The sequence below is a fragment of the Augochlora pura genome, chromosome 10, assembly GCF_028453695.1.
Source record: "Augochlora pura isolate Apur16 chromosome 10, APUR_v2.2.1, whole genome shotgun sequence".
Lineage (NCBI taxonomy): Eukaryota > Metazoa > Arthropoda > Insecta > Hymenoptera > Halictidae > Augochlora > Augochlora pura.
In genome coordinates this window covers 24320153-24345794 of record NC_135781.1, presented here as the reverse complement: position 1 = coordinate 24345794, position 25642 = coordinate 24320153, and the positions used below count along the sequence as shown (strand labels likewise).

Sequence of the window (25642 nt, the reverse complement as noted above, 5' to 3'; positions counted from 1 at the left end):
AAAATCAATTTTGCTTAGCAGCCTTACAACTTAGTGAAAAGTTTGATTGAAACGTTAACCGGCGAAGCGCATTGATATACGGGCAAGGATATCACTCAACTGTGACAGGCTGGTTTCCAGGAAATTTACATACGACATAGTTTTTTGAAAAATATTTGACACGTTTCTTCTACCTGTTTATCATTCTCGCTTCCGAGCGAAAACAGATTTTCTGGTCGGATTAAGAATCTTGGTCGTAGCACGGAAATACAATTGAAAATCGAAGACCATTCTCGAGCACTTTTCTTTCTTATTAATTATTAATAATTCCCAGACTTTCGTTACAAGAGAAAGATATTTCTATAAATCTGAATTATTTAGAATGTTCGTGTATGTTTATTTTACTTCGACGCCTCTACGACTGCAATTGTTCTCCACGATGATTTTATTTTCGTTTCAATCATTCTTGTGCAATCACGGACAAATTAACCCCACCTCGACGACTGCAGCCTGCTGTTAAATGCATAATTAATTTCAGTAATGTTCGCACTAACTTTTCTACGTGCAACGAACTCACGACCGTTCTTTGTTACTCGGTGCGACGCTTACGTAACAGGCTCTCCGAAGCACAAGCAATAAAGTACATCGATAACGTGTGATCACAAAGTTTAGGAGCGACCCATAAGCTTGCAGCGATTTAAGAGTGACACGCTAATCGTATTCCCGCTAATAAATCAACGTCGATCGGGAAACTGGTCTATAAGACCGGCGTGCAGCGGTGGTCGGACGTGTGTTTTGACTATTGCGTAAAAATTAATTAAATACCGATCTCGTATGCCGCCGTCAGAGATAGCTAACAAGCAAGCGTCGCCGACGCGGGCCGACTGACAGATATACACTGCGGACGCGTGGCTAATCGGGGATTTGCGAAATTGATTCGAACGCCGAGCAACGGCCAGCTGCTTTCCACGTGCTCGCGCGGCTTTGTAATTATCTCTACGGATTTTCCGTTTTTCAACGTCTCAATTGTCAAGACACTATCGGGCTTCATCGTCCGCGCGACGTCGGCCGACATTTTGTGTTTACGGATTACTACTTTCTAACCGTGTTGTTATTATTACTATTATTATTATTATTATTATTATTATCGCAGTTCCGAAGTCTCGACCGGCGAGATTGGATTTAAAAAGTCGATCAATTAATTTCACGGTACGGCGGCGAAATACAGCGATACATTTATCAAGTAGGTGGAAATGTCCGATACGAATAACCTTACAGTTTCATTTACTTCCTACGTTCACCTTTAACGAACCACGCGGCCAACGGGAACAACTTCTTCGACTCGTTATATCTTTATTAACTCTATCCGCAGTTTTACGAGTACGGCGTTACACACAATGCGATAAGTAAAGCCGTTCACGTATTTACGATGGAACTGACTACGTAAGATTTCAAACGGTGAGAAGATCAAGTAAATTCAATAAATATCGAGATGTCCTTTTCGAACTATTCATATAATAAACTATAGAAATAAGATTGTATACAGCTGCCGCGTCTCGCAGGCGATTAACAACGCTCTTGTCTCGCACAAAGATTCGAAGCCTAATCATTAATTTTCGCGGACGTCGAATAAATATTCTGTAACGCGTTTTCATCGATTACGAACGACGCGAACCGCACGAATCGATCGTACTTGTTAGTTGGCCAGTTGCTGGCAAAACCGTCTGAAAACCGCCGTTCTATCGAGCATCATCGTTCACCTGTGAAATCACCTGACTCATTCAACGGCAACAGGTTACCGCGATCAGACATCCGGCGATTTTCTAATATTATGTCTGCGCCTCGCGAGACCAGCTCGTGTTCTCATGCATGACTTTATTGTTGGCGAGCCCGCTGAATGAAACGGCAATCGTATCATGTCCTATAAGTATCCCACTTGACTCGGCACAATCGATACACGATCTCGCGGTAGATCGCCCAGATCGTGATCCAGCTACTATGATAGAAACCTGTTGGCCCGCTGAACTTTGAAATAGTCGCAGAACTTGAGAAAACGTTGTCCCATTCACGGAGGAGCGTTCTCATGCGAGCGCAACCCGAAGGAACCGATAAACCACGAAGAAAGACATTTCATGAGGGGGACAATGGCGCTTGGGTTAAACCCTCGTGCACCGCACGGGTCAATTTATTAACGCGATTACGAGACTCTATTTTCAACGGCGCCTCTTGTTCTAAGAATATTTCGCTCGTTCACGATAGATATCGAGGTTCACGTATTTCCTACCTTTCTATCACTGTTTGGTTTATATTAATTATTTACAACATGTTTGGGAGTGCCACGGCGCGCATTGCTATTACTGAGACATTCTTTCGATTGGTCTCGTTACGAAAGGAAAAAACGAAATCGCGTTTTGTACAAAATGCTATCGAATTCGAATCGAAAACATTCAGTTTCAACGTTCAGACTTGGTCGAGCCTAATCGTACCTGTTCACACGGGATCAGACGCGACTAGGCGATCGAGTTTGTATGAGAAAATTGGTCCAAAGTGCCGACGCGACGGTAAGTACGGATCGGGCTTCTCGCAGTTCGCTGGGAGAACTAATCTGCGAAATATAATTAGCTGCAGTGACTAACGCCGAACGTTTCTGCTAAATTTAGCGAAATGCAATCATAACAGCGCAGGTGGCCATTTTACCCTTTTCAAGTGTTTGACAAGCCGGGATTATACGAGCGGCACAACGTCGATGTGGATGTGGTTGTGGATAGTGAGTCACACTAGGGCTAATTATAATCCCTTTGCCCGTAGGTATCCCCGCGGCTTTCCTTTTGTTCTGCTCCTTCGTCGTCCGAAACGCTAATTTGTATCTCCGCGATAATAGTATTAATTACAGCTCTTTTTCAAGAACAAATACCGGCCGAGGAGGGACAGCCTTTTACGATCTGCTAAACACATAAATCACGCGTTGATTAAGAATCTTCGTGGCTTCGATCTCTCGTGCACGATAACGACTAATTTGGTACGACTGGAACTACTAATTTGTTCCAAATGAATTCGACTGGATCCGCCCTTCGCGTCAATTTCACACTGCCTTCGCGAATTCCAAACGTACGCGTTTGCTGCGTCAATTTACTTCGTACGTTCCCGAAAAACATAGCTGCACGCAAATTCCTAATATTATTTTCTCACGTTTTCATTTTACATTTTAACTTAGCGTGTATTATACGTTGTTCCACATTTAAAACAAGTACATCAAATTGCATCATATTCGTACAGAAATGAACAATTTTATACACAGTACAAATACCATGTGTTATTCTCATTCTCAAAAAAGCAATTTAGGAAATTTTTATTTTTATTATACAAATTAATATTTGTTATCGCGTTGTCTATTTTAAAAATCAAATCGGAGAAGTGCACAGAAACGTTTCTGTATTGACGGAAATAATAAAAATTGATTGTAATTTTGTCCGAGATGCTACATCACGATCGAAATTGTTTTGTCCAATCAATCGAGATAAAGACTATTAATACTCAATTATAATTGCTCTAGATAAAGTAATAGCGACACAGCCCAAGTAAAATCGAGCGGAACTATGCTATTGAACTGATGTAACATCGATAAAGAATGCGGTGTCACGGGTCAAGGAATTAGCGAGTCGTTGCCGGCGCCTCTCGAATACTTATTTCATTAGTTTGATCGTCGCCGGTCGCTGACTCACACTGAACGGAGTGCGTTACTTCTGTTACAGGTGCACAAGAAAATGCGCGTAAGGTCAAGGTGACGGCAGAGCATGGAGACCATGCGAGACACCGGTGGGCTGCAGGTCGATGCCTCGAAAGGAAGTGTCGTTCCGAGCATCACCGCCACGAAAACAGTGAATCAGTTGAAAATAGTGGAAAGTGGTGATGAGAGTGGCAAAGTTTTGAGTGAGAGTAAACCGGAGATGGATCCTTATAAGGAACTGGAGCTGTACCTCGCCAAAGTCAACGTGAGTACCCGATATTTACCCTCCTACCATTTCGTCTCGATCGAGACTTCTTCTTTCCAGCTGACGCGTAACAAACGAAATTTGCAACAATTAATTTGTCTAACCGACCGAAAAGAATTGCTCAAAATTCGATTTACGAACGAAGTGAAAAGTGACCAGAAATATTATCGCATTATTACATCAGTGCTTCCTTTTGGTTGCATTAGTGCATATTAAGGCGATTCAAGCGGCAGATAATTTTTTTCGAACGACGCAATACTTTGTATTGTTGGATCGATGCTGAACGTGATCGATCCTTCGGTTGGGAACGGTTGGTGCGATCCGAGCGGGCCGGCGCACGCACAACAAATTGAACATGACGCTACGATCGCTGTGCAAGATTCCAAAACACGTTTCATCCGTGGTCCGTGACCGCCTGGTCCACCTTTCGTGCGTTGCCTTATCCTTCGTCTTCGCCTTCGTCTTCTTCATCTCTCCGCGTCTTTTCTTCTCTGAAATTCTGTCTTTGCCTACCGCGCGCGCGCGAGCGCGCATGCACGGTTCATCCGTTCTACAGACCTCGACCACGGAACTAAGCACTAAGTCTCGGCACCGGTGACACCCGAGTCTGTTGCGTTGGCCAGATTTCACTTTCCCCTTTCCGCTTTCGACACCGCACCCCGGTCAAATTTGTTACCTGCTTTCTTCTTGGAACTCGTTAATTCGAAACGTAATTCCTCGTTCATTAGGTACCGGCAGCTTCGAGTGGACAGGAGAATTTTGGAGCCCAAAATATGAAATGTCTACCGAACGAATTCTATCGTTCTAATAACTGTAGAAAAATCTCTACACTCAATTGCAGGCTCCGTACTCGAAATTCATTCTTTCGTAGATCACATTCACCTTTCTGCTTTGGAAATTAATCATTTAAATTTCAAATAAGACAATCCCTTTCACAGGATTTATTCACTTATTTGCAATTGCTTGTAAAAAAATTCATGTTGGATCTAAGAATTGAGCGACATTTTGTAACTATCGAAGTCTAATGGAAAGCAATTATTTCGAATAATATTCTCCTTCTTTTTATAAATCTCTATTAAATTTAATTTGATTTACACAGCCTGTGATATTTGAAACTTTTCTTCGCCATAGAAGCCGAGACTACATCATTTAAAATTCAGTCAAAACACGGTGGAATTCTGAAAAATATCAGCGTTTGGCCCGTCCAATGAATTTCTTAACAGTCTGCGGCCTAATTAAACATTTTTTCGGCACAATGCGTCACCGAAGCGGAACCTGTCGGTCACCGGCCGTGGCCGCTCCTCGCGGTGGCTGCAGTCGATGCCTAAATTAGTACACCTGTTCCAGATTCTTGGACCGTGGAATTAAATGGTTCTGGTGGTTCGCGCGCGGTAGAATGTACAAAATGAATGGGAACGCGACCGGTTCTGATTCGCTAGTCAAAAGCTTGTACGCAGCCGCGTACACAGGATCCCCGGCGCAATTATTTCTTGCGGAGCGTGTTGGTGCGTCGATGTTCCCGTCTAAGCGGCGTATATACCGACTGCATCGCCGTTGCGATGCGATGCACTGGTGCATGTCGATACAGCGCGAGCATCGGCCCGATATTTGCGCCGCGCAAACAGAGGATTCCGATCCGCGAACAGGCCGAACGTGTCGGCGTCGGTGCCGGCGCGCATCCGGAACCGCGGTTCTAAATACGTGTCGACTCCGACGCGACGCGGAAACAGTCTGTCATCCTCCCACCATTCCCAGCGGCGTTACGTGACTCAGAATTTTTACATATGGTCCGGATTCAGTGTTTCTTTTGTTCCGTGGCGCACGGCCTCGTTAGAACGTTCGGCAAAGCATCCGGAACCCATTCACGTTCGGCGCGACCGCCGCGCCGATCGCAACAATGATCGCGGATACGTTTTGCTCGTAGCGCGATACCTACGCGGTGTCGTACGGTTACTTAATACGTCCGGCACAGTCTACGCTAATCGTTGTCGCTTTCTTCAGTCGGCCAAGAGCTAGGCACAGTTTCTTTGATCGACGCTAGACCGCGATCCATAGGCAACAGTTTTCATTCTAAGATACGAGAAATAAGTAGAAATTTCTTCCAATTGAAAATTTTAGCACGTCTGTAGGGCTTTACACAATGTTTTACATATTGTACGATTTCAGTAGCATCTGTCTACTGCGGAAGCAAATTCATTAAATTAACCAGTGATGGAATAAACACAAGGAAGTTGCTTAAATAAATATAATTCAATTCTGTATGTTATAAAATTTCGGACAAAGTTCTATCGATTAATTGAAACAACAAACGTGTTTTGGCTGCTCCGACTTCCTTCCATCGACCAATCGGAGCTTGCTCCTCGAAAGTCCGAAGTCTGAGGCGGTCTGGAAATAGTCAAATACACTGAAAACCGGATGTCTTCGAAACGCAAATAAACAAGGAGTGATTGACTCTATATTTGGCACACGCGGAACGAGTTTTCTCGATCGATCCGAACTTTGGATCCTGTGCAGATAAACGGCTGATGGGTTTTCGTCGAAGTGGATACGCCGCGCGTTCGCTCCACCTCGCGAGTCGCGACGAATATCCTGTTTACGCTCGCGCTTACGTTTACGTTTTGCAAGTTTCAAGAGTTCGACCTTGGTGGCCGACCTTGTCGCCGGGCCCCGAAGCGACGCTCGAAGAACGGCGAACGGTCGCCGACCAATTCATTTCACCGATTAATTCTGCCCGGCGAATTACTTTCATTAATTAATTGTCTGCCAGCTTCGGGCGAAGCTCGTATCATTCAGAAGCGTTCGAGTCGCGCAAGCTTCGGCACTCGCACGGCCATTAATCATTTTAATTAGTTCGTTAACTGGTCGCTTCGGCGGGGCAATTAATTAAGGGACAACACAGCTTGCTGCGTGCGAAAACATGTTACTTTGTTTCGGACTGTGTCCCCTCCCGCCACTTCTCGGTCGCGGCGGTATTATGTACCTCGTTGTGGGATCCGCTTGCTGTTGCGCAACGTGTACTGTATAACAGGAGCTGATAATTCCCATTGAAGTCAATATTTCTTCCGTTGGCGCAGGCTCGACCTATATCGTTAGTTAACTGATCGTGGGAAGCGTTAACGGGCGGAATGACGACGCCTGGTACTCTTAAGACCAACCGTCTTTTTAACTCGTGTAAGATAGACTTTATCAATAGAACGCAACCGGCATTGTAAAATGTTATAAAACCGTTTAAGGATGCCTCTATTTTATTTTTCGATTTATTAACACTGCTGGAAAAAGAAATTCACTTCCGGTCAACAACCGTTTCTTGAAATTGCCTTAAGAAATATTGACTTTGTATAAAGAGAGTCTTTTTTGGGAGGAATAATTTCGTTCCAAGCTTGAAAATTTTTAAATAATTTTTTTTTTAAATTGACCAACCCATGAAAGATAAAAATAAATATATGATTTAATGTCTTTATATCGTATAGAGCAAATCGAATGAAATCAAATATCGTGTCTTTAGCAGCCTGAAACGAACGGCAATTTCCTTAAGACGTATTTACCGGCTAACGGGGCGGCCGTCCGTCTTCTTAATTCCGTCTGTTCAACGTAACCGTTTAATGAATTACCCGCGAAGCAATTAATTCAGCCGGGTCGTTTGGTCGGAAAACACGCGCAGCACATGCTACGCTCGCGATGGCCTCGGCTATACCGCGGCTAGAAAAACACGCGCGTTTTGCGTCACTCCAGGAAAAAAATGCCAACAATGTTCGCGCGACCAACGGCAAGCTGAGAGGCAGATGACACTTTTCTGTCCTCGGATCATAATTCTTTTTTGCGTGCGAGTGACACACGGGCTTTTTGTTCTTTCCGGCGATCGTGCGAACCGGAGGATCGTTGGCTCGCCGAGCAACGAGAAACACTCCGCTCCCGGCTGCCGGCTCTCGAGGGCCACTGGCGAGAGGGACCACGGACCACACGAGTCATTTTTATTCGCGACCGTTTCTGGCCTTTCACCCTTCCTCCCTCCTGGCCCCCTCTTCCCCGGAACAACCGAGCGCGGGGAGTCTCGAGAACGGTCCTCCGGGACCGAGAACGGCGGCCCGATCGTCTCCGTCCATCGAAAAACGCGATACGACGGCGTTTCAACGCCGATCGCTATTCGGGAACTACTTGACTGGATGTAGCCTTGACCAAAACTCTCGGAAGATGCGGTATTTTTGACGGCAGGACCGTTTCACGATAGAGCACTCCAGAGCCGAATCGATCCACTTGTCGATGCTATCACCGTTATAAATATTTTCGGGCCTTGGCGAGCTAATTTTACAACGAATAATCGCGCTGCCTTGGCGAAACTGTTCGACGACATTAACCATTTGCCAGGCGTCGTTTCAGTCAAGGGTTTCTGTTGTGATTGCCGATTAAACGTTCCCATTGATCCAAGCAGTGTCTCTTTGCTTTCTTCTTCGAAGAACATTTCGGTATTGGTAGCTGTTTCGCCGAAGTCGATTCCGTATATACGACGGCTCGTGTTTGTTAGTTTTGTGCAGGTGGATACGTTAACTAGGAGTTGGTAACATCCCTAGAAATATGACTCATTAATTCATAAGAATATTTCACAAATCTATCGTTTCTGAAGCAGCGTGCATTCGAATACATAACTTGTAAAAATTCAACTTTTAGGCGAACATTTATATTACTATTTCTTTTATCATCGAGGTAACAGTAAACTTCAATTGACAGCATCATTTCGTGGACTATTCGACTTTACCATGCAATGAAAGTTGATTATCGCAATCAATATCTGTAGTAGACTTGTAAACGAAATATATATGATATATAAATATATATAATATCAAATAAAAATATTTGAAACAACTAGAGTGGCAACGTTCGCCGATAGAATAAACCAGAAGCCGAGCAGCGTCGAGAACAATCGATCGGCAATGCGTCGTGCGAGCGCGCGCGGCAAGTGTCAAGAATCCGGCATTGCAGCTTGAAACGTTGTCTCCGGCAAATTAATTAAGCGGTGACTGGCGCAATCGTTGGCCAAACAATGTCAACGTTGGCTCGAAGATTGTCCAGCGGAGGAATGCCGGCGCGGTGCGGCACGACGCGATCGCGATCGGGCTCTATTATTCCTACGCAATTCACGCCTCCATAAATGCAACTGAACTACCCGCCGGCTGGAAACCACGTGGGAGGGAGAAACTGTGTAACAGATTGCTCGGAACCCCGATCACTGGCTCGGGATTATTGCTTAATGATCGTATGTCGCGGGGAAATGCCTGTGGTTGACGATCGACAGCGACAGCCCGTTGCGAGCCGTGCCGCGCCACGCCGCTCCGGCTTCCGTGACGTTCACCTGTGCCAGGTGAGTCAGTCGGTCGCCGAAAGTGATCTCACTTTTTGCTGCCCTACGCTGCCTCTCCGATGGAATTTCCTTTCGATGTCTTGTGGCATGCAGATGGCTCTTGCGCGAAATATTCTGACCATAAACGCATAGTTTATTGTCCAAGGTCTCTGGTGCTATAGCAAGCTCGTAATGCATTCGAATTTCTTCATGGAAGCTAAATTTTACTCTTCGTTCTTTACTCACACTCGTCCGTGAAATAATTAAGTATTAGTTTATTTTTATTTGCTTCTGAAGCTGTTTTTTTATATGTCAAGGTTGATCTTTTTATTTAGCTAAGTTCAAACTGATACACAGTAAAGTCTCTCCAATTGTCCTTCAACTTGTAAACAAAATAGACAATTTGGGAAGAGGGAGTACGATTATTCGAGCCTGTTTCACCTTATTTTTTATAGTTGTTACCTTGACAATTGACGACTATAAAAAGGAGCCGCGAAGCTTTCAAGGACAATTGGGGAGAGTTTACTATAGTTCTCATGCGATGAAAAGACACCCTTGTGTTTACATTCCCCCTCTTACTAGCTATTGGCTGAAAATTATGAAGATCGTCGGCGGTCAATGCCTGCAACGGTGGGACAGTTAGTAGGAGGGGGAATGTAAACACAAAGGTGTTTCCTTGTTGTGTAAGGACTATAACAGTTTGTAAAGTGTGCTAAAAAGTTTGAATGTATGGTTCAAATATGGACTCAGATTTGAATCTGTCTCTTTTATAGGACTTTGTATTACATCTTTTAATTCTTAACACTTTCTTCTTGAACTTCCATTCCTAAAATTTTAACAATAGAATAATCAAATTTTATTCCAATGTAGAAGAAATGAATAACATTCATATTTAGTAGCTTAGAGGATAGGTGAATATATTTATAGCTCAAAGTTTATAATGCCAAATACAATGATTTTTGAAATCGCGACATCTATAATATCCTCTTGATATCCATATAAAAAGAATAACCATAGTTAACAAGCATAGGTAGAAATACTATGTATGTACATACAATTTTTACTTATTTTTCATGGCTGCGTCATTATATTTGTCACTTGTACAAACGATTTACGATGATCCGCCGGTTATGCGATGCCGTGTATAAACGTCGACGAACCAATGCTTTCCATTAAATGTGTAAATCGATTGGCAATAGTCGAAACGAAAGGTGGTTACATCGGCTACGGTAACTGCCGCATAATTTAGTTATACATGAATAGTACATCTCCCCGCTTGGTACATGCGTTCCTTCGAGAATGTTGCTGTATATCGTTTGACCCGCGGCGACTACATTACCAAATGATGTCTTTTTCAGCTCTTCGTTGCTTCCTGTAACGAACGTCTTCATAACGTGGATATATAACTTCATAATTTGATATTGACAGCGCGAGGAAACGTTTCCGAGAAAATACTACGTAATAATCAACATTTTTTAAACTGCTATTAAAGAAAATACGATGAATTTCGTGTTCGGAAGTTTTTATCGTCGACACGAGTCGTTGTCATACTTTTACAGCAGCTACGATCACTAGATTTTTCCGAAACATCAAAGCCGTCTACATCAACTGTATATAAAAAGAGTTACATAAAAAAGAGTTGCCCGTACTTCCTCGTTCGATATTCTTAAACATTCTAAATCACCTAACTACTTCGTATAAAATCCGCATCGCAATATCGATCCACTTTGTAAAAGTGAAAGTACGACTACTTCCCGTATAATAAAAATTTAGTTGATAATAAAATTGTCAGTGTACTCAACAACTATTTACATTGGCTACGTGAATTTAGATGACGCAGTTTCCTCAAATATCTCGAGCAAATCAGAATTTACACGATAACCGCACAATCTGAACAAGACTGCTAAATATGTGGAAATCGATGCAATCCAAGTGAATTTCCGGTGTTCGTGTTACAGATCGAAGCTGAATTCAGCAATGCCAACGCTCTCGAATCGGCTCTTGTTTTTACAACGACGCATACTAATCCATTTACCAGAAATTTATCGTATGCCCCTGAACTGTGCGCGAGTCTCGATATTCGATGCAAACTGCGAACGTTACCGATGCAAACTGCAACCTGTTCGAAAATTTATCCGTGCTCGATTCTTTTATTATCACGGCGACTCGTGGCCGCACATTTGCATTCTATTCGCCAGAAAGTGTCCTTCTTTCGCGGCCGATTCGAAGAAAGGTTTCCTTAATGTTATAAAACTATTCGGATACGAGGACAACAATTTGCTTCGCGGAATTGTGTCGTTTTTACCAGAATAATACTACGAGCACCGAAATTATGGCTTTTTAATAATCGAACAATTGATTTAGATTAGTCTGCGTTCGATTGCGTAAATTTATGTTTATTTAATAGAGGATGAAAGGTAATTTAACTTCATATTTAACATTTAAACGACTGCTCATGAGATTTCTCTTTATAATATATTAATTACAAGATTAATAATCTTATTAATTTATTTATATTTGTATACAAATTTCTATGTGTATTAGTTTTTTATTTCCAAATGAGAAAATCGCCGATATTAACGCGGGCCTACGGGAAATAATTTGCGGTCGTTTAAGTGTTAACTCGACAAGAAAGCGTGCGCCATTGACGTTTCAGGAATTCACGCGCTCCACAAACTCCTAAACATCCGCAGTTTCGCAGTTGCGCCGGTCTCCGAAAAGCCGGTCGTTCCGAGCTCGGACGTTGATGTAAATTTCCAAAAATGCGATGCCCGCGACGATTTCCAGCGAACGTTTTCGGTCGGGACGCATGGTTATTTACGATTTCGTTTTAACGTAAATACAGCCGACACCCGCGCGAGCGCGCCGTTCCGAGCGCGCGATGGTCCGCTCGAGGTTGCGGATAATAATCAGAACGGAACGCGGCGACCTGAAGCGTAAACGTAAACGTAAACGCGAATGCTGACTGCAGTTCTCGCGCGCGGGAACCCTCTATCTGCATAGCTATCTTCCGATCTCGGGAACGCGTACCCGTACGCGTACGCGTACGCGTACGGCGTGCACGCGGACGGATTCGAGCACGGAATAAATTCGTAGGCCGACGTCTCGACGGCTGATTGAAATTTTAAGCCGTCGAACGAGGCCGGATTATGGGAACCGATTGCGAGAACGTGGCCGCCATCGCATCGACACACGGGACTCGTTGCGGCCGCTGCTGTTATGTTATATTATGACCGCAGCGCTTCAATGCAATTAACTATAGCCGCGCCGCGCGCACCTCCGTTCACCTGGACTGGACAGTCGACTTTATTGCGATTGCCGCGTCGCGTTTTCAACATCCGCCCCTGTTACCGTATCATACCGAGATCCTATCGCGTAATTAGCCACAGAGTTGATAAAGAGTTCTTCCTGAATTTCGAGTCACAGATCATCAACAAAATATCATCTGAATGCTCCAAATCGATTGCGAGTCTACATAGAAATTCTAACAGGGCGTTCGATTATATTTAGAACTGGAAGCAAATTTCTTCTGTTACGTCTCCTCTGCGAAGAATGAAAGCGAAATGTTTGTAACGTTCCTGCGTTTAATTCGATTTGAAAATAACTGAACGGATGGTGGGACGATACTAAATGGCATTACAGCGAATTCGAAGTTGAGGTACATACTCATTGAATGTAATTATCCCAGCGCGGTCGGAGTGTGTGGCAGTTTATTAATCGCGCCGATTAAAACCGGACTGGATTAACCGAGGTTTTCAACGTGTAGATGTTTCTTTAACTTCCATACGGCATTTGTAATGTTGCTGCACGCTCCTACGTTTCAATTTGCAGGGATCAATTTATTTTTACCAAGCAATATTGATGTATCAGTACTTGATGTAACAATTTCGAATGGCGTCTTAATAGAAGCAAAGACAAATCGCAAAACAATCGAATAACGGGGGAGCGTTTGTCGATCGACAGATGTGAAAATGGTTGTTGCTCGCGCAGAATTTTTGTGTCACTCTGGCTAGAAAAATCTGGGAGTTTAGGTTGAACACAGCGCACCGCGCGCGGTGCATCGACATCCGCGCGGCTCGATAAAATGGCATAGATCACGTACACGGAAAGAATCTCTGTTCGGAGCCGAGCTCGCTCGGGCCACCGAAGAGAATTCTAAAGAGTTTCAAGATACCAGGAACCCCCTCGAGTCCTCGAGTCTCGAGTCATCCAGCCGGATGTCATTCCGTATTCCAACATTCCGCCCTCCTCCCCTACCGTTGTGTCGCGCTCAGGCGCCGCATTCTAACTCTTCGTTTGCTCATTTTGCATCCGAAGATTTTATCTAACGGCGCCGGCCGTCACTCCAAAAGGCGATTTATACGGTGATGCGTCCCTCTTGTTGATACGATCGAGTTCAATAGGTAACCGCCGATGTCAAATCGGGCCTGCATCCACCTATCCTTTCCTTACAATCGATTATCCTTCGTCGAATTAAATCTTTCACTGACACCGGTGGGCACTCTTACATGTGGAATCAATTGCATTTTATTGAGAAATTAGCCTCAAGTTCGACACGTTATTGTATATTTTTATATGGAATCGCGATATTTAACCATTTGTACTCCGCGCCGTCATGGATGTTATCTACCAGCACTTATGAACCTTCATATTACACAGTATATGTTTGGAACTAAGTAAGATATTATAATATTCGATTTATATGAATTTGTAGACATCGAAGAATATTTGCAAATCAACATTTCGTTTCTTATAATTTTCTGCAGTATAATTAATTTTAAAGCAATCACTAATATGCTTTTCAGACTGATTACTGCATATTTTACAATAATAAGTGATTTGACGTCCTCCATCTTGTATTCTTCTGATAAAAGAAACAATAGAGTCCTGATTTTTTCCTTCCACATTGCGAATAGTTTATATATTGTTCAATCTATTGCTCATCGAATATATTCATGGATATATTCTCTGTCCTCTAAAATCAATTCTCAACTGATCATTATATATCTTACATATATGTATATATGTATATAATCATATGTCCCGGTAATTGTACCATATTCTAATTTGTTTTCTTCAGACAAACGTACATTTCTCAAAAAGTTGCGCTGGCATAAGTTGATTCCCCATACTCACTTATAAACTTTAATGTCTAGTGATATACTAGAATCACGATGTCCCCTGAGAGGAGACAACGGAGTGCGAAAGGTTAAGTAACCATTGATATTTAGATATACCTGACAGACAGATTATACCACTTATTTTCCATTTTTTATTTCTACAAAAGTTTCCAGTATTTTTAATATTTCTGCCAATTATTTTCCGTTATCTACAATTCATTATTGAATTTTACCACTATATTCAATCACCTATGTACATCTGCTTCCTACGATCTCTGTATATGTGATTACACAGACAGAGAAAGATGCTTCCTATTTCCTGGTAACAAACTAATTCTAACAAAACTGCTTTGCATTTAGAATTATTCAATTTTTGACGCGCATTCATACGCTACCTGTGAGAAGTCGCAACAAACTAGCTATAGTTTCCTCCCAGTCCTAAATGCAACAGGTGAGCCTAGGTGGAGCCAGCAGCATACCTCGCCCGTCTCCGTTTTCAAATCGATTCCTCGAAAACTCTCTTTTCCAATATACCTCGCACACCTACTCTTAGATATAGTTCCGCGAAAAAGCATCACAAGACCGTCCTCGCTTTTCGCAGTTAATGTATGCGCTTGTGCTTGACTCGCGCTTTTGAAAAGTAACATAGCCATGTGACATTTGATATTGTTAGGCCAGTATCAAATCCTGCAACGATTACGTACAGAATTCGAAAGTATGCTGGCGTTGATGTAACTTAGATTTCTTGGAAGTAACAGGGGGAACCGTTCTCATCTGTGCGTCGTGATTTCTATTCCGAGTCGCGCATTTATTATTCCTCCTGCCGATCAAATTCGAAAACCGCCTGAAATTATTATTTCTAAAGAAAGATACGAAAAGAGGAAGTATTGAACCTAACAGCCCGCTATCAAATTATACTTGTGTTACCTTATTTCTGAGTATAAAAAACAAATTAGCGAATCAAGTTTCCACTTCGTTCGAGTTAACTTTGCATACGAAAAATTTCTTCGCGATATATTGCTACAGTTTACGAATTTTTATGGAAGGTCCAACCGTGTTTGTAAATTTTGCTTGTGACGGATCAAATATAATTTGTAAATGAAAATCGGAGAAAATCGTTGCGAAATATATCAGAAAAGTTACGCGTTTGCCTCCACCGTCGAACGGCACGTGTTTTCGTTTTTTTATAATTTCATGCTAATATGTATGAATTTTGTACATACATCTTCAAGGAAAACACGTAATGTGTTATTCATACGGTAGCCGAAGAACCGATGAATATGATGCGAATAACATATCTGGAAGGCTTCGTACGGTTCTAAGCGAGCCTCGTGGTCATTGGTTTTTAACGATCGATGGTTCTCCGAAAATCCGGTAGACACGTCTCCTCCGTCATCAATCTTCGACGAAAATGCTGGTTTACCGATTCCCAGGATGTCCTGTTTTCTTCGAACTTCTGTTTACGACTCGGCTTATGGAGGATTAATGTAAATTCTGTGCGCCTTTTCGCTGACAGCTGCTCTTTCCGAGAGATCTTAGGTCACAATACGCTCTTAAAATCGTGTCATATTTTACGCTAAAATATGACTAGCTACGCGCAACCTACACGGAATACCATTTTTTTAATAGGTACAGTCTCTTACTGGCAGCTGGTTTATGGAACCATCTTTTTTATCGTTTACTTTTGTTTAAGCTATAGAGGTCAGGACTCCTTGTATTTCGTTATTTGTAATAATGTGGGTTTTAAAAGTAAAACAATTAGAAAGTATATTGTCATTAACTTATTATCAACTTTAACGAACGAAAGTAAAAGAAAATACTCATTTGGATCTAGTACGTTGCGATTGATACATGCAATATGTCGTTCTTGAATTAAAGAATCCACAAGCGTGTAAAGTAGACATTTGAGAAGCCCGCAACAGGAATCGCAAGTGCCACGTAAATGATGAATATTGTTTGGAATGCAATCCAGTATAAATATTCAATTAAAACAGAGTACTGTTCAGTTAATAGTTTCGCGTACAGCGGTACGAAACGACTGCGCCACGAAATCGGTAGACCATAATTACGGAGTGAGTACACAAAGATCGTTTCTATTCAGCTGGTAGTTCATTCGGAATTTATGGTCGGCAGTGTGCATTACTATAACAAACCGCGATGCAGCGGAACAGCAGCAGCAGCAGCAGCAGCAGTCTAAGAGAAGCAATAAAAGAACAGTTTGTACAAAGTTGCATCGCGACTCGCGTTCCGCGACCGGTCGGTATCATTTACAGCGCTACTTAAACACGATCTAACGTTCAGATGTAATTTACACGAGGCGGCCGGTCGCGGCGCTGAGTCACGCATTCATTAGGCCACTCGAAATTACGGCTACATAAATGAACCAGTATCGTTTTTACCACTAAATAATCCGCGCGCAATTCGAGCGCGTCGATTTGCTGCTAATTGCGCGCGTAAAATTACGATAAAGAAACAACAATGTTTCATCCGGACCAATTACGACGTATACCGCAGGGAGCTTCGCATGGTTTTTTACGTCGCGCGGTCATAGCTCGAGGTATGTATCTCGCGCACGATTGCTTAATTGCCGTGTACGCTAACGGATTCGTTCTTTATGAAATTGCGGTATTAAACGCAATAACAGCCGGGTCGCCCGTATGCAGAAGAGGCAACCTCGAAGAGATACGCGCAGCGAAATGTTACGAGCAGCAGCGGTGGGTCTGGTTAGCGTAAATATTGCGGGGAACAGTGAAGTCATGCTATTCGAATTCAATCTCGGAGGACCAGTTCCGCTATTAGAGTCAAATCGTGCCTTGTCGAGGTGCGATATAAAACACGTTCCCTGAGAATTCGTGCTAAACGCCTCACAGGACAAAAATGTCAAGCCAAACGATATCAGATCTTGTGAAATTATTATATGCTTATGTATACGCATAGTAACTTCCGTTAATATTTGCACAACTTTTTAAACCAGTCTACTAGACAATTACTAGAATACTTTCTTTTTTTTCAATTTTCCTGTTGCTTAGAACGACGAAAGAAATAAATACTCACACTTTCTAACTTCTTTGTCTACAAAACGCGTTTCTTAAATTTCGTCATAGATTCAGGTAAAAAATTAAGAAACGAGAGTTTTTTATTTTGTTTTGTCATTCCAAGCAATAACAGAATTGTAACAAAGTAGTTTAGTCATTGTATAGTATACTAGTCCCTTTATCATCTAAAAACAATTAAAAATAGTTAGCCTAGTTTTAAAAAAGTTATTGCGTTTTCAAAAGTGTCCGAGTATTAAATGGGAATATCGTTGTATAACAATTTAGCTCGTGTGGCCGCACTGTGCGCCAGCCTTATGACGTGTTTCGAGTTTTCTGTGTTGCGATTACATCAGATTAGGAGTATCAACTGCGATATAGCTATAGCAAAATCGTTTCTTTCGCTTCTTATACGGCGTTTTATGGAAAAGAGAAATTGTGTACGCAGAGAGTGTTTGAAGAAAAAAAGGTACCCTTACCAGTGTCGAATAGATCAAAGGTGAGCATATGTGGCACTGACTATCTCCATTGAAAGTGAGAGCAACAAAACCACGCCTACGCAGGACACTCTCCATAGCGAGAGTAAAATAGATAATCTTCTATCGACGTTGATGCTGATCTTACAAGATCGAAGGCTCTCCGCCGTCATTCGCTCCAGCATATTCGGTTGCAAACGAAAATCCTCCAATCCGATGCGAATTATTCGATCAACAATTTAACAAACTGTTAATTTTTCTGAAAAATTGCCACGACCCAATACGTCGTTCGAGATAACTAATTGGGTTGCTCGTAGCAGCGAATTTAGCAGGCCGACAAAAATCCAGGGAAATAGCCATTGATATTCTGCGCAATCAGAGGCCAGGACTTTTGAAACGTGCCTAATTGACTCGGCTGCGCAGCCGTGACCGCAAATCTCCCGACTGGCAGTTCTCGTTAATTTCTTATAGATAAGTAGTGTCTCTTGCGGAACAATTAATATGCTCCTGGAAGTCGTTCGTTCACCCCCCACCGTCGATCAGCCGATTTTCCATGCATAATAATGAAAGGTTAACAAAGGGGACCCCGATACCTACGGAACCAGCCCGCATTCAATAGTTCAAATCAGCTTAAACGTTATCGGGAGAACGCGGGGCCCATGTAACACCGCTCAAGATTTTTGCGGTCGTAAGTAATTGCTCGAACGCGGGGCTCAGCCATTCGGGATCACGGCATGAGTCATTTGCCCTCGCACTACTCCAGACTTCGGTCTCCCTTTTTTCGGCCGAATGAGAACTCGATAAACTAACGAGATATGATCCTGTTACATCGCTCCTATTTGGCTCGTTTCTTTCTGCGTTTTATCTATTGGCCAAGCATTTATAGGCTTGCTTTCATTTTCATCCGATTTCTACTTCGAATCGTCTCGAGTCAGTTCTTCTAAGCCCTTCAATCATCGCATTTTTGTGATAATACTGCACATTTTATGTGTTTGCAGTAAAGGTGAACAAAAGAAATGTACAATCAGTGGAAAGATTTTTACTGAAAGAGAAGTAAATATGCCATTTATTTTACATAATTTCGTTTGTCATTTTTTGTTGTTGACTGCAATGTTGCGTATATTATTCACTTAATAATTGCTATTATTTTAATAAGTATTGTAAATATAAGTCTCTTATATACATTTAAGCAGCGTGACGCATTAATATCGCATACGTATATTTTTTTACTTTTTTTTAAACGCAAACTCTTACATATCACAATTTCAATATAAATCACTTTCAAAATACTTCTTTTGTTCCAATATCTTGCGGTTGATGCAGAGCATTTTTATATTGTAGAAAGATCCATGGATTATCCATCTGTCCGCATATCTGTGTATCGTATTCGCCCATCAAAGACGACGCGAAAGTAGTAGTTGCTTACCGTTTTCTAATATCTCCTCGTTAATTATTTCTCCTAACTGTGTCATTTATTCCGAGTATTTTATAGATTATTATAAAAATTACCCATGCATACGGGAACGACACGAGAGTTCGCACGCTTCAACGACACCGTACTTGACGTGTTAAAAATCAGTAAATAATGTTTCAGGAGAAGAAAAGAACCAATCTAATTCGTTCATAATGAATCAAGATACATGCACAGAAAAGTCAAACTAGTTTGCTCGAATATTTTAAAATACAGTGGCCACTTCGCTTAAAGTGGTAGCTGCAATCCTTACTGACTTGAACAATAAATAATATCGCAAGCATTGGAAAGACAATAACGGTGATCAAGAATTTAGATATCGTCGATTGGGTACGAATTCTAAATATATACGCTCAAGTCGTACTTCATCGATGTTGGAATCCAACGATTTTACAATTATAGAAAACTGGTTAGGTAGTTGGACAACACCACTAAATCTGCACACATCATCTTTACCCTACGAAAAACAGAGCAAGCAAATAACCTTAAACTGTACAATAGCGTCATACCATTAATAACATCGGTGAGATATCTGGGACTTCTTCATGGAACCATCACGTAAAACAAAACATCAAAATTATTGAAATGCGAATAAAATCTATGAACTGACTAATATCCCGGATAAGTAAACTCAGTACAGATAACAAATTACTCATATATAAATGTGCAATAAAACCAATTTTGACCTATGGAATCCAGCTCTGGGGAATAGCAGCAAAATTACACGTCTACTCTGATTTTGGGCGCAAGTTTATGATTACGGTGTGGACGTGACTTCAGGCTATTTTTAAGATTTAGCGAAACTTTCTGTTTTAATGAGATTTGTTAAATTTAATATTTTAACTAAAGGTCCCAATAGTCGTTGGCGTACCGTAAAACCAAGCAAAGTGCGGACTGTTAAGGGTCTTAGGTAAGCAACGAATTTTTATTATAACTTTTTAACAAAGCTCTATGTGACCTATGTTTACATAACATTTTTTTCTTACTGTGTGCCATAGAATACACTGACAAGTTTGAACCTTAAAAACTGGGACACCCTGTATAACAAATCAATTCTAGTACTTACCGTTTAAAAAAGCGGAAGTCAAACGCTACTGACCACGATGTAAATATTTGTAAATAAACCTCTGAATAAACGTAAATAATAAAAGGAATAAAAAAAATGTTTACATTTGTCGGATCGATTTGTTTTTTCCTAGCCTTTGTTATGCTCGCTGCTTCCTGTTTTGTGTGCATTCGGTGCGATTACGAGAAAGGGAAAGAGAGAGAGAGAGAGAGAGAGGAAGAGACAGGACCCGTGATCCGGCTTTGTTTAACCTCTCTCTGGGAAGTCGAGGGGAGCACTGGAATCGCGTTCGAGTTCGCGTTCGCGGGCATCGAGGGAAAGGACGTACGACCTTGGAATTCCTACGTAACGTTCAAGTTCGCATGCAAATCTGAACGAAACGGCAGGAGGTTCGCGCACGCTCCAAGCCGGAACGTAAATAAAATTGTGACGCGCGAATAACACGGTATATGGGTAAATAGAGCGACCCGGAACGGTGCAGGGAAAATGTACGAGACGATCCTCAAAGTGAATTCAGGGCCGCGCGCGCGCGCCGACGGATGGAGCGGTGGTTCTTGCGGTCAGGTTCTTCGTGGTCTGGTTCTCTTATCCACCTCCGTAGCCTGCAACCGTCTAAACCGTGCTGTTCCAAATCAATACGTCACTCGAACATCTCACATTTGCACGCACTGCTCGTTTCTTCGACTCACGTGAAATGCAAAAAGACTAATCAAATTAACCCCTTGCACTATTGCTCCTTTCATGCTGTGACCATTAGCACTTATTCGTACTTAATAATTTTCCTAATAGGATCAGACAATTTTTTTTCTATATTGTCTTTATTTACCTTCGTGTCTATGCTTTGATAACAGAAGAATTTATTTTTACTTCGACGTAGGAGAAATTAATAATATTTATATTTAGTAGAGCTTGTATAAGATCTTCACCACGAGTCTGACTCGTTATTATAGTGCAAGAAGTTAACAACATCATTACGTACAATTAGATCACGATTTTACACGTTGCCTTGCCATTATTTCCGTAAAACACGTGCTTTGCCACGTGGTCGTTTATATCTTTACAATTAACGGATTGGAATAAAATGTACGTCAATAAATAATCAAGTACTTTGGATATTTATCTGTCAACGAAGAAAGTATTTAAACCGACTTCGTCGATACTATGGAAAGATGAGCGGACTGAAATAATGAAAGTCCTAAATTAAAGCGAGAATCGAAACGGTTAGACGATTCTCTTGTTGCCTGTCGATACACGCAAACGTTCCTCGAAGATCCTTAATTCGGCGATGGTTGTCGTACGATAGGAGAAAACACATTAATACGTGGCATGATGGTCGCAGCAGCGGAGCTGAATCGACGGGGAATATAGAAAAGGCTCGCTTTATCGGCAAAGAATCTTCCAATTAGGATAACGAATGGCTAGGGGATCCGTAGACTTATCGGGCCCATGGCCAAGAATCGACTGTTGGTAGGCGATCGGGAAACGTGCCTGATTTCGGTGCACGATTGCTAACTTGTCCGGCGGTTTTCACTTTTATTGCTCGTTACGAAAAAATGTGGGAACACCTGCGCATAACGACAGATTTTATTGATGGCATTTCAGCTTTCATCTTTGGTAGGAAACGTAAAACACTGCTATCGAAACCGCGGTCGTTTTATAGAGGTGTATGTTACCGACATTTCCTACAATCGGATCGTTCCATTAAAAGTTGAATCCGACATAGAATCTCGAGGGGAAGCTAGAGATTTCATGGAAAACAGTTTTGAGATCTTAATCGAACAGTTTCCGCTGCGAATGTCTGCCATAAATCCAACAGTTTACGCCTCTGTAATTCACGCAAGTCAAAAACGGGATTCTGTCGAATTTACAGAGTCAGCCCGATCTGCATCTAATTACCGAAGACTCTCGAAATTGTCCGGTAAATGCGTCCAGCCATAGGACACTATCGTGGATCAGTCGATTAATAACTCGACAACAGCAGCGTGGCTAGCAGGTAGGAGATTAATATTCAACAATATCGAAACTACGAGAGCGTGGCGCAGGACGGGCGCAGTCAACCTTGTGCGTTCGATAGGTCTGATTAACGCGAGTGCAGCAATTAACCTTGCACTTCAAAGCGGCGGTGCAGCTGTCTGCAACCTTGCCAGAAATGCAGAATCCTTCCCCGGCCAATGACCGCGCTGTCGTTCCCTCGAATTCCTCAATGACTTCTTTGTGCCAACCTCGGGTACTTTCACTCTTCATCTCCCAGCCGGCCGGCCGACCAACCAGGTACTGTCGTCCCCGTCGCGTCGGGTCGCTTCTCGTCGCTCCCCGTGGATTGCGGACTCCGCGGACTGCGGACTTGCGGGCTGCGGACCGCGGAGCGCGTATGCTCGCAGCTGCGTGCGCGCTCCCTCCCGCGTGCGTTTGCTCCTCGTCTACACATCGGACCAAGTATTCGCCTGTGTGGGTGGCAACTGTGGGACTGCCGCACATCCGGTTGGGTGTGTCGGATGCGTTCGGTGCTTAGCTTCTACACTCTGATCGTTTTTGGCCTCGAACCGGCACGCGATCGGTAGGTGCATCGATCCCCCCTTCTATGATCACGTTTTCGAGAGGCTGATGTCTTTCTTTTATTAACAGTGAAGTGTTAAATGACACCTGCTAACGTGTTTGCTTTTAATTGCTTACAATGGGTTTATTTAACAGTCGGAAAGCGGTGTCGAGTCACATTTGACTCTAGCTAAATTAACCCTTTGACTACTGTTGGCGCCTATTGGCGTCCGAAACATGTTGACTTTCCGGTACTGTAGGCGCCAATAGGCATCCCCCGTTTATTATTAAATTTGATTAATTATATATGGTGTAATATTTACGTTAAATATTGTAAAAAAAGCTTAAAATTATTGTTCACTTCAAGTAACGTTGGTTTAATGTAATAAAATTCAATATATTGAATATTTTAATATACTTCCTCGGAACTGCATGTCTAACGAAAAACAACGGCCGTGCCAAAGACTGCCGTAGCCAAAGGGTTAAATGTACCTTAGTCATTACGAAAAGAAAGGTTTTGTTGCAAAAAAATAACCCGGCACCGAACTGTTGAACGTGACAACACAGATAATAGAAGAGCACAGATAACGAATAAAATAGTTGAAAATAATAAAAGATCGCTCTGTAAATAAATAATAGAAATAAAGAGGTGTCCTTACCAGTCGTAGTCTCCAAATCAAACATCGATTAACAGTTTCAATGCTCCTCATGACACAAGATGAAAAAGTTAAACGAAACAGTATTAGATACTGGCAGAAAGGAGCTAAAATCAGAACGGAACGAGCTGCGGTAGATTATATCGTAAAGAAATGAAATCGTATAATTCGCCGCAACGAATTGAAATAGCGATCGTATCCTTCAGCGATTAAACAAATTCTCACGTGTATCGGATAAGGAATAGGTGCGCGCGCGCAATAATTTCATTAGATTGCAATTCCGCCGTGAACGGTACTGGAAACGGAAGTCGTAAAGATCGCGGAGGTCCAGGAAATTTCTGAAAGCCGATGTGGTCTACCGGGTGTCCGTTATTGTTACCTGACGTCAATACATTTCTTACGGATGAAGTTGCCGCGGTGGAATGCAAGAGGAATGGGAAGGCGATCGTAAAGATCGCGCGAATGCGATTTATAATGGTGCGACGTGGTTAATGGTACGCGTATCGATATAACTCGCGTCCCGCTTTTTTTTCGGATTCGGAGAAATATTAATTTTACTTATAAGATCGCCGGTCGTTACCGTACGCACAGATGGAAACGAAAGTACCGTTATGGTTGATCGCCGTGACCGAACGGTGGCTCGCGAAAGAATGTCCGCAACAGTGAGCAATTACTTAATAAACTCGAGCGTTCTACGGGTGTAAAACTGTTTATTATCTATTCATTATGTCCCGCGAGATATACCAGAGATTTACGGCCGCCGATAATTCCGACAGTTTCACGATCTTGCCGTAATATCTTGATTCGAATACAAGAGACCCGACCCGCGGTGTCGGGCTAATCTTGATTTAAATGCGACAGATTATAGCGCCGGAAAATCACTTAGCGCGCGGATGTTTAAATCGCCACGGAAGATATCGACAATGTCGGTGTAATTTCATAAAATACATTGAACGTTACGCTGTTCTCGTAAATTATTTAGCAACACGGCTCGTTCGCCGTTTTACGCTGCTACGTGGAAGAAATGTATTGCGTCGTTCCGGCGAACATAACGATTCTGTTCCGCTAGTAACTCGGACGTCCAGAAAAGTGAAAAACAAATAATCTTTTTAGAATTTCTTTTGCGCTATACAATGCACTATCAACTGCGCAACTATGTGTACTAAGCATACTTAAATTAAAACAGCCGCGTTTAGAATTATCTATAGCTAGAAGAATGGGAGATACGTATTTCAACGCAAACGAATTTGCCTTGAATGAGCTTCGATAGATTAAACTCTGTATGAGAACTATAGTCGCGCTTTTAACTAAAACATCAATTGACGCTGATTCATCGAAACGAAGGCCAAGAAATCATGCTCGGAAATCGTTTTGCCGCCGCGGTTCATTGATGAACGAGCAGCACTCGACCTAATTTAATTCAAGTGCAAACTCACAACGTTTCCTCGGCGTCGTAATGTTAGCATTACGATAGACCGCGTGTGCATCTCAAGCCTTATGAATGAAGAATCTGATGCGTCAGTGAACCCCTGACTCGAGTGCATCGTTTCCCGGAACGCGGTCGAACACGTCCGGTCGAAAACATTAATGCGGAGGTGTGAAAGAGGATCACGCAACGCCTCGTCTCGGCTACCATTGCTCGTTTATTTAACTCGTTCGTAATATCGAGGAGAAAACTACTACTCTTTGTGCTCTTCACCTTGTTTTCTCAATTACCGCTATTTACCATGTGTAAAATTATATTTATCTATTTGTATAACAACCGTTGTTAGTTATACAAAATATAACGACTAGCTACGCTAACGTTATAGCACTGAATCGTTCGTATCGCGTCCCGCCTTTTTGCAGCCATCGTTTCACAGAGAAAATAAAGTATTACGATTATTGGGTGAAATAGTCACATCGTTTCAAAATTAACGTTACAATAAACACGTCACGGGCCGAAATGAAATAAGAGGCACAAAATACGTGGTAGCAGTC

The 25642-nt window shown here is 42.3% G+C and overlaps 1 protein-coding gene across 2 annotated transcripts in view; it reads left to right on the top strand.

Moving 5' to 3' along the window:
* Positions 1-25642, top strand: part of Cv-c (RhoGTPase activating protein) — a 386165-nt gene that overhangs the window by 31775 nt on the left and 328748 nt on the right. For both annotated transcript variants that reach the window (XM_078191879.1, XM_078191878.1), the window contains exon 2: positions 3732-3971. In XM_078191879.1, the coding sequence (XP_078048005.1) occupies positions 3774-3971 (198 nt within the window). In that variant the 5' untranslated portion in view covers positions 3732-3773. The remainder of the gene's footprint in view (positions 1-3731; positions 3972-25642) is intronic.